At 29.8% G+C, this 9,308-nt stretch overlaps 1 protein-coding gene across 2 annotated transcripts; it reads right to left on the bottom strand.

Moving 5' to 3' along the window:
* Positions 1-51: 51 nt before the first annotated feature.
* On the bottom strand, positions 52-4,536 carry LOC100790561 (uncharacterized). Of its 2 annotated transcripts, none has more exons than XM_003537994.4 (6): positions 3,953-4,536; positions 3,611-3,805; positions 3,246-3,482; positions 2,655-2,872; positions 1,656-1,907; positions 52-584 (listed from the first exon to the last, which is right to left on the bottom strand). In XM_003537994.4, exons 1-6 carry the CDS (start codon positions 4,242-4,244, stop codon positions 321-323), a joined length of 1,458 nt encoding a protein of 485 aa, XP_003538042.1. In that variant the 5' UTR covers positions 4,245-4,536; the 3' UTR covers positions 52-320. The 2 variants fall into 2 exon arrangements, with proteins under 2 accessions (XP_003538042.1, XP_006591020.1); XM_006590957.4 differs by having other exon boundaries at positions 52-616; positions 3,953-4,535.
* Between the last annotated feature and the right edge of the window lie 4,772 nt (positions 4,537-9,308).

Below are 9,308 nucleotides of genomic sequence, written 5' to 3'. Positions count from 1 at the left end.
CACGTAGTTTGGAAATCAGACGAACTAGAATTGTTGTATCATATCTCACTATTAGCAAAAGCAAGTTTTGTATTTCAATTGTGAAGAAGGGGGAGGAAATGGGGTCGTGTGAGTTGTTCAGTAAAGGACTCCAAATTCAACATTTGTAGGACAGACATGTTCAACGGCCCAAAGAAGGGGCAGTAACATTTTGATTTTCTTTCCTGTACTGCTACATTGGACATGAAGCAAAACTGTACGGTATTTACATCATAAAATTGTGATGTTCGACCAGAAAAATGGGGGGAAAAAAGAGCATTTTTATCCTGTTATGTGTACTTCTAGTTTGTGGCATAATCACCATCGTTTACTACTTGCTGTTCAATATTGGTTTCTTCTAGGTTAGCTTGATCTACTTCTATAGAAATGCTGAGTGGACCTTGTGGGGTTCCAAAAAGTGTAGTAAATATCTGTCTGTGGCATTCATGACAAAAGTAGATATAGGTGAAATGACCTTCATATGGGAGTTTATGTACAGCAGCTCCGGGTAGCACGCGGTGCACAAAATCAGTCATTGATGGAGGAACCACTTTATCATCCATTCCCTGTTAACATTGCACTACAAGTCATATTTCACCTAAAAAAGAGTCAAATGTTGGTGAAAATAGAATTGGAGCATGCAAATAAAATATAGTTTTCTTTTTTCATTCTCATTTAGTTGAAATGTAAATCTCTTGATGACTACACAAGAAACGTGTAAAGAATTTAATCATCTACTCCAAGGGAAACATCTACCAGAAGGAACGATCATACATTCAAGGTGCCTACTTCACAATTTCAGGATGAAAATGCTATCTTATATCCTGTGTAGCAGAAGGTACAGCATGACAACAGCAGAAGTGAAACCCAACAGCATCAAATGGGACTGTTTTTACGAAACAAAACTGAAAACTTGTTTCCTGGTTTCACTGTATGCAACAGTTAAATGTTTTCTTTTCATGTGCTCAATAGAGTAGTATGCTCAGCTATTAGGAACTTAAAACAGATCAGGTGTCAAGGAATGTAGTAATAGTAATGAACTAATGATAACCGAAAAAGAGGTGGACACATGACAAGTAATGGGAAAGATAAGCAAAAGAAGAAAGTCATATCGTTAGAAGATAAAATGGAAGAAAATATAACTTATATGGTTTGAGCATTAAAAGGAAAACTAAGAATTATTAAAGTTAAAGCTCTGATACTCAATTCTCCACTGGTAAAAATACACAAATGGGATTCTAGAACACTTAAAATGAATCTGAGAAGCAAGAAAACTTCTCAGTGCTGAAAATTGGCTTGAATTGACTATAAAATAGACTAAAGCAAGTCTGAGCTCTGAAACCATTCAATAGTTTAAATTTGATGAAGTTAGTGCTTTCTGAATATTTGCATAGTAAATTTTTTATGCATATAATTGCATTCTTAATCTTTTTATTTGGCATACTCTATTGTACCTGTATCCTATATTATCAAATATTTTTCATATCTTCATATTGCCACATTGCTGTCATGTGTTTTTGTTAAAATTGGTTGGATAGAAGAATGCATGCAAGCGATTCTGATAATATCACGGATGATTTATGTGAATGAACACACGTAAGGGGGGAGTCAAGGAATTTAAACATAGATGTACTCACTTGCCATATATGTATAGGGCCCAGAAATCCCATATATTCCTCAGTTTCAGTGAACATTGACTTAAGCCAACTGAGCAAATTACTACTCCGTTTTCTCTTCTGCAACTTGAGGTCTGAAAGGCTGAAACCCCAATTTGCGACCTGCAAAGCAGCTTCCTCCATGAAGGGTTTCACATTTCTTTGTCTGATTGATTCTTCCACATCCCTTTGCCAGAATTCCTCATACATTGGATCTTCCATCAGTGCTTTATCCTGAAAGGGACATTGAGATCTTCTTCCATGAGAGGATGTACAAGTAATATATATATATATATATAAGGGGAAAAAAACTCTTGGTAAAACATGAGCCCTCAGAACCTGCCTTTTGGAAACATAAATTTAGTTACATTAGTGAGCTTGGGTTCTGTGATCCAAATGCATGTCTAAAATGCCTTCTTGCTATCAATTTTCAATGTTCAACCAATTGCTATCAATGTCTAATAATCTATGCTTTAAATTTGGGTATTTGAGCGATGTCAGAGCAGGGGTAAATCATATGTGAACATGCCAAGAATTTTCTTTAGCAATTATATAAGGCCCTCTCTTCTGTATATTCTTATCGGTTAGTCCACAATCAGTTGCACCTCTAATGCTTAAAACATCTAACTGGGATATAGGTGACAGATATAAAGTGAACATCAAAAGAAATGTTGAATACTTGAAATCATATATGGATGTCAAATATTAGGATTTGCCTCCTCTTAAGTGACAGGTGCACTTTAGAGTATGAAATACAGAATTATAACCATTTATTTGGAAAACCAATGGTTGATTGTGATAAAATACATACATACACATGACAAACTATGAAGTTAAAATCTATCCCCTTGACTTTCTAATCGAGAATTATAACTCTTACTTTATCTTTAAAACTGCATCCCTTTTACTTTAAATGATTCAAATTCTAAATACTAGACATGTTGGCTCAAAGACAAAAGAGAGAAGCAAAACTTCCCTTACCCTATTTCCCAGAGATAATGACAGCCACCTATCAATCTGACCATGCTTTCCTGACAAAAAGCTTCGCTGATAAAAGAAAGCGAGAAGTCTAGGAAACCTCCGAGCTAAGAAGTACATGAATTTTCTTCTTCGTGTCCATTTGTTCCAAGTTCTTCGTCTCTCTTCCTTTGTCATTATAGGATCATACGGGTTCACCATGGGAGCAAACATGGCTGCACCTGAGAGTTACAAACAACAGATTCATTTCATAATGCATGACATAGTGCTTTCTCAGAAAAACTCGGTTCTATTGATATGAAAGTGAAACACATATAACATGTAACATATTTTTCAAAAAGGCAGTTCTTACATCACTAAAAGATGCAAGACTTGTAACAACTCACTTTAAACAGGTCATTCAAGTGTTTTAGACGAGGCAAAAGAGCAAAAGGCCTAAATGAAAATGTAATATAGTACACTAAAACATAAAGTAATGACAGTTGTAATTTAAAAAGTGAATGAACAAGAGAGTAACTAAAAAAGCTCCAAATTCTGTCAATTTAAACAGATTGAAATAAAACACAGGACAAACAAAAAACCAACTAATAATACCAGCAAGCCTATCCGGAATGTATCTAAGTGCAGCCCAAGCATGCATGCTGCCACTTGAGTAACCAACCACCCAAAACTTGTCCACACCAAGAGCATTCGCTAAAAACGCCATATCCGTTGCCGAGGATTCCAGATTCCGGTTGGGATGAGGATCACTCTCACCAAAACCAGGAAGATCATACGTCAACAAACGAATACCAAACTCTTGCAGCAAAGAATCTTTCACTCCAGGAATCCCTAATTTCGAACATGATGCCAAAAGAAAACATTAATTAAAAAAAAAAAAAAAAACTATGCTCCAACTACATGTAACCACACCAAAAAATTAACTGCAAATAAAGTCAACAACACTTAGAAAGAAAAACCTGCAAGCCTTGAAGAAAGAAAACTATGAGGAGCAATCACCGAAAACCTAGCTCTGTGAGAAGAAACACCTTGCTCCTTATACGCCATGTACCTTCCATCAGGAAGCACTACGCAAGTAGCACTCGGAGGATGCACAAACACATGCTTCACCGGGGCCGCCGCGTACGCATCACGTTCAAAATTCGCATACAAAGCTTCAAACAAACAAAAACAAAAAACCAAATCAAACGCATCCAAACACCTCACGCACCATTAATTAAATCTATTTCCTAATCTGATCTAATGCGAACTTCAAATATTAAATTTATTTCCTAAAATTCGAAGTTTGTTATTATTATTACCTAAGAAGGCGAGAATGGAAACGAAGAAAATAACGGACCAAGCGTGAAGAGGATCTTTATCCTCGGGCAAGTACTCGTTGAAGAAACTCAATTTCTGGAAAAGATTAGCGAAAGGTTCTGTCACTGTTTTTCCAATGTAGGAGTCTCTTCCGAAGTTTTTGACGATGTAGGAGTCGTCGTTGACCAGACTCTGTTTAACTATGTCTCTGCAACCTTTTCCGAACTCCACCGTCATCTCCGCCACTCCAACCATGAACTCTCTCGCGTACCCCTTCATCTTCACCCACTCCATCACGCGCTTCTCTTCTTCTTTTTTGCCCCCCAAACAATCACATTTTCGAAGAGAGAAAATAAAATAGACAATGATTGGAGCAGCCAAGTGCAAATTTGAGTTTTATTTTTTGTTTGCGTTTATTTTTTATACAATACTATTATTTTTTTTTAAAATGGTTTATTGAGTGAAGCTGAAATAGTGAGGGGTTAATGTTGACAAGGAAATGAACCCAGGGGAGAAATGACGAAGAAGAAAGAAAGAAAAGGTGGTGCGTGAGAAAAATGGCAGTGCCTTTTGGTGGTTTGGAATATTGATGGAGACGTTGCGCCAGCAATAGACCTTTTGTTCCTCTTTAACCGTTTTTGGTCACCCATTGTCATTTATATTGTTACTATTTTTTTTAATGGGATTAAGTTTAATGTTACTTAAATTAACCACTCATTAATGGTCTCCCTTATTTTATTTAAATATATATATATTTCAAATCGAATAATCGGGGTGGATAGAATAAATGAAGTGAGTTCTTTTTGAGAAATTATAAAAAAAAAATATTCAACCGTCACGTATTTATGGTTTTTATGAAGAGAAAAAAATAACACTAAACTATGTGTTACACATGAGGATTATTAAGGACTATAATCATCTCATGTCATGTTATTGTTGGTTCCTAAAAAATTCTATTATGTGGTCCTTGATTTTGTGTGGCACGGAGTACATATATTCTTTTAAAAAATAGATGTTAATTTTATTTATTTATTTTATATTAAGTCAAACGACAGTTCATCTTCACAACAAATTATTACACAAATTTGTGTTAATCTTTTCAAATTCAGACCAGAAAGTAAATTGGCGAAAATTGGAGTAATAGGTAATTGAATCTTTTGAGCGTGTGGATGAAGGTTTCACTTTCTAAAAGTGTGTATGAAAAAAGTTTCTTTAGAAATGGTAAAATTCACTTTTGAATATTTCTCTGTTTCAAACAATTTAATCTCTGATTATTACTAAAAAGATATTTGTTACTTGTTGCGAAAAAACTATCAAACAATAAATAATTAATTTGGTTATTCAACTAGAACTGAAATAAAAGTAAGAAATAATTAGATAAAAAAAAATATATTACTATAACTTTTTTTATCACACACATATTTCTTTTTCAAGTGAGACAATCTAGTTTCAGCCTCGCTGTTTAAACTTGAGAATCGAGATTTTTTTTATATAGTTAAATAAAAAAAATATTAAATATCAATTGATTATTAATCAAGTTCAAATAATATCATAGATTTAATAACTATTAATTTATCTTATGATTAGTTAAAGTAATTATTTCAATTTAATTTAAAAACGTTAAATATTACACTCATGGAGGGTTTGGTATGAGAAAAAGTTTTTTATACTCAGAAATTATGATTTTTGAGAATTATATTTCTTAAAAATCAATAAAATTTGTTTGATTAACACTCATGGAGGGTTTGATATGAGAAAAAAAATTATATCTATAAATTATGATTCTTGATAATCATGTTTTTGAAAATAAATAAAATGTATTTGATTAATCATTCAAAATTTTTAAATAAGTATTTTAGAAATCAAAAGAGTTATGTATATTTTCAATGATTATTTTAAGTATTTATTATATTATATAATTTAATAAAAAAATAATATGATATTTGTGGTGGAGTAAAAGAAAAATTTAATTTAATTTTTTTTCTTAAGAAATTGATTTAAATGACATTTTTCTAATAAAATTGTTTTTTAATGGATACCAAACATAAAAATTAAGTTTTCCACCTTATCATTCCAGGAAAATAAAAAAAAATAAAAAAAATCCCCCTACCAAATGACACTTCACTTTAGGTGTATAATAGTCAATACAAAATTTATAACACATTAATTATATACTTGATTAACTATTTATTTGAATGATTAACTATTAGCTTTTAATATTTAATTAATTATCCTAATGCGCTCAAGTAAAATAATTTTATGCAAGAAATTCTCCACTCTCAATCATAAAATTGGTACAGCAATCGTCCGTTATCCATTGACATTAATCAAAAGTTATGGCTGATAACTTAGTCGTTGCGTGATATGATGATGAGAATTACTGTGTGAGTTTAGGTTTGCCGTGGAAACGGCTTCAGTCATTCTCATTTCACGGACCATAATACCCTTTCTCCTGTCCCTGGATACTTGCGACCTTTCCCGCTCCCCTAACTGCAACACCTCAACCTAACCCTCTCAACGAAAAGTCCGGCTTATTATTAAGGTTATCAAATTCCATAATTTATTTAAATTTTTAAAAATTTTATAAATTTGATTGGTAAACTCAATTGATATATTGTTAAGAGTTTATTTAATATAAAAAATAATAAAATATTTATAAATAACGTACCAATTAAACATTCAATAATATAATAAATCAAAATAATAAATTATGAATTTCTTAATTAATCAAGTCTGGTAATGCATTATTATTAGATAATAATTTGCAGATGTTATAACAATGATAGATTATTCTCATAGAGAGTTTGATATTATTGGATAACAATGTTACTAAAGGTGAGAATTTTTCTATTTGAGAATAACACACTAACGGAAGGTATGTTAAACACTAAACACTAAGAAAACAATCCAAAATGACTTATATTTTGGTCTAAGTTTTTTTAATTTGTTGACTCATTAATTCAGTGGTAAACTCGAGAATATATCAAATTTATAAAATCGGTCCATAATAAACAAAAAAAAAGTTTAGTAAAGAGTCAACTCAGAGAGAGGAGATGGACTTGATAAACTAGTAAGAGTTAGCGAATTAGCTCGAGAGTTTGATAATTAATTATTATTATATTATAGAAATATTATACTCAATTAAAAATGATTTTATATCATACTTTTAATTATTTATTATAAACTTAAACATAAATTAAATATTAAAATTTATCTATTTATTATAAAATTTAATTTTATAATAAAAAAATCATTTTATCTTATGTTATATAATTAAAAGTAAATATTGCGTTGAAGATGTGTGATACATCATGCATTCATGATATAATTGAATGCCAAAATAATTATGTTGGCCTATGCTGACGATTCTGAACGGGCAAAAGCCATAAAATTTTCAACCCCTGCATTATAGTATATTTAAATCTTCACCTTTTTTTGACAAATTAAATCTTCACTTTTAGAAACAATGTATAAGCATATATAACTTTTATAGTACATTTCTTCTTATGCAATTACATTCTTTTTTTCATTTTACAACACATAAGTTATAAGCTTAAACACGATCAAATCAATTTAATATTTTATAAAAATGGATTTAAATCAATATAAAACTTATCATTCGGACATAATTCATATTTGTATATAAATTTAATTTTATAGATTGAATTGGTAAATTATAGATGTTATAAAAATAAATAGATCATTTTTAAACATTAATTTATCAAAATTTAAATCCAAAAGAATAAAAGTTTTTAGAGTGTGTTTGAATAAAAAATTTTAACTAAGAAAAGTAATTTATCAAAGAATTTAAATTTTTATAATCTAAAATTTACTGTTTGAATGTTTCTTTGTGAAAAATTTAAATTTTTAAAATTTTAAATAACTAAAAATATGAAATTTTAATTTTCTTTTAAATATGAGAAATTAAAAAAAAATTTATTGATAGAAGAATATTTTAAAACGTTCCATTATTTCTTTTATAATCTTCATTTTTTTCACATGAAAGTTTTTTGAAATTTTGTTTTTGAACTCGCGATTCTTTTTTCACACTGATGATCTTCATCTATAAGAAACATCAAGCTTGTCAAGTATTGATCGAGTATTAACATATGAAGACACGTAAAATTACATCATCAGATAACAAAATTTTAATTAAAGTATTTAGAATAAAATTTCAATTAAAATATTTAGAATGATTAAAATTTTAAATTTATCATAATTTCAACTGAAGTGTATTTGATATTATTTTTTTTCACGAAGGATGTTTTTATTCCGTGCGTGGCCAGAAGCATCTAATCCCCGCTTAATGCGACAAAAGATAACGCCGCTGACAGAGTTATAAACCTTTTGACAGGCAAGAAAAAAGTAACACGTGGCACAACCTCCTGCATTGTTTCTTTTCTGAAAATTTAATTATACTTTATTTGGCTACGCTTGTTGACTAATCCTCCTCTGGAGTATTAATTAGATTAACAGATGGCTCTCCATAGGCATAGCATGGGCCACTTACATGTATGATAAGATTATGATGGATCATTAAAATAAAACACTTGTATGTATCGATAATTTAAAAAGTTTTTATATACTCCATGAAAAAAGTTTTTTATATTCTCGTCTAATAACAAATAGTAGTACCTTTAAAAAAAAAAAACAAAGTAGTAATATTATTTTTTGATATTTTTTATTTAAAGAGGAATTACATTAGAGTAATTTTAAAAAAGCTACCCTTCATTTTCGTTTTTTATTTTTCTTTAATCTAGAGGTGTTTTAATAAGTAACTCACCTTTTATCCCTTAAATTAAAAAATGAAAATGAAAAATAACTTGTAAAAATTTTCTTGAAATAACTTATGATAACTATTTTATACTTTAAATGATTTATAGAGTAACTTTTCTACACTAATAAAATATAAAAATTAAATTGACAAACAAACTGGAAATAGGAACAAAATAATGTATTAGATAATAATAATGATATATGGACCCATTCATATTTTTTTTTATAGAAGGTCACCTTCATTTTAGATACCTATTTAACAACTTCTATTTCTTTCTTTTTATCACTGTTCACTATAGATGGTGTAGTATTTTTTAAATAAAAAAAAACAATGCAGTGCAGTGCAAATGCTAAAAGTTGAAAAACTCAGTACAACTTAAAATATGTGGAAAAACAATGTCAAAAGCTGAAGATAATTGAGAAAAGTGGCACATTAACATTTATGTTGTGTTTGTTTTTAGAGAATAAAAATAGAAAGAATAAAAATAAAAGAAAAATTAATTAAAATAAAATGTAAAAAATATGAATCTTATATATAAGATCCACAAAATTTCTCTCATATATTTCTCTCGCCTCTCCCTA

The sequence above is a fragment of the Glycine max genome, chromosome 11 (assembly GCF_000004515.6).
Source record: "Glycine max cultivar Williams 82 chromosome 11, Glycine_max_v4.0, whole genome shotgun sequence".
Taxonomy (NCBI): Eukaryota; Viridiplantae; Streptophyta; class Magnoliopsida; order Fabales; family Fabaceae; genus Glycine; species Glycine max.
The sequence above is the reverse complement of the archived record's forward strand: the minus strand, read 5'-3'. Positions and strand labels throughout refer to the sequence as shown.

Bases quoted from the DNA above. Each gene is read 5' to 3' on its own strand.
- LOC100790561 (XM_003537994.4), bottom strand. From the start codon at position 4,244: ATGGAGTGGGTGAAGATGAAGGGGTACGCGAGAGAGTTCATGGTTGGA. The intron at 3,806-3,952 runs GTAATAATAATA...GTTTGTTTGAAG, and splicing joins TTCCATTCTCGCCTTCTTAG to CTTTGTATGCGAATTTTGAA. The intron at 585-1,655 runs GTGAGTACATCT...CAATGTTAACAG, and splicing joins GCCCTATACATATATGGCAA to GGAATGGATGATAAAGTGGT.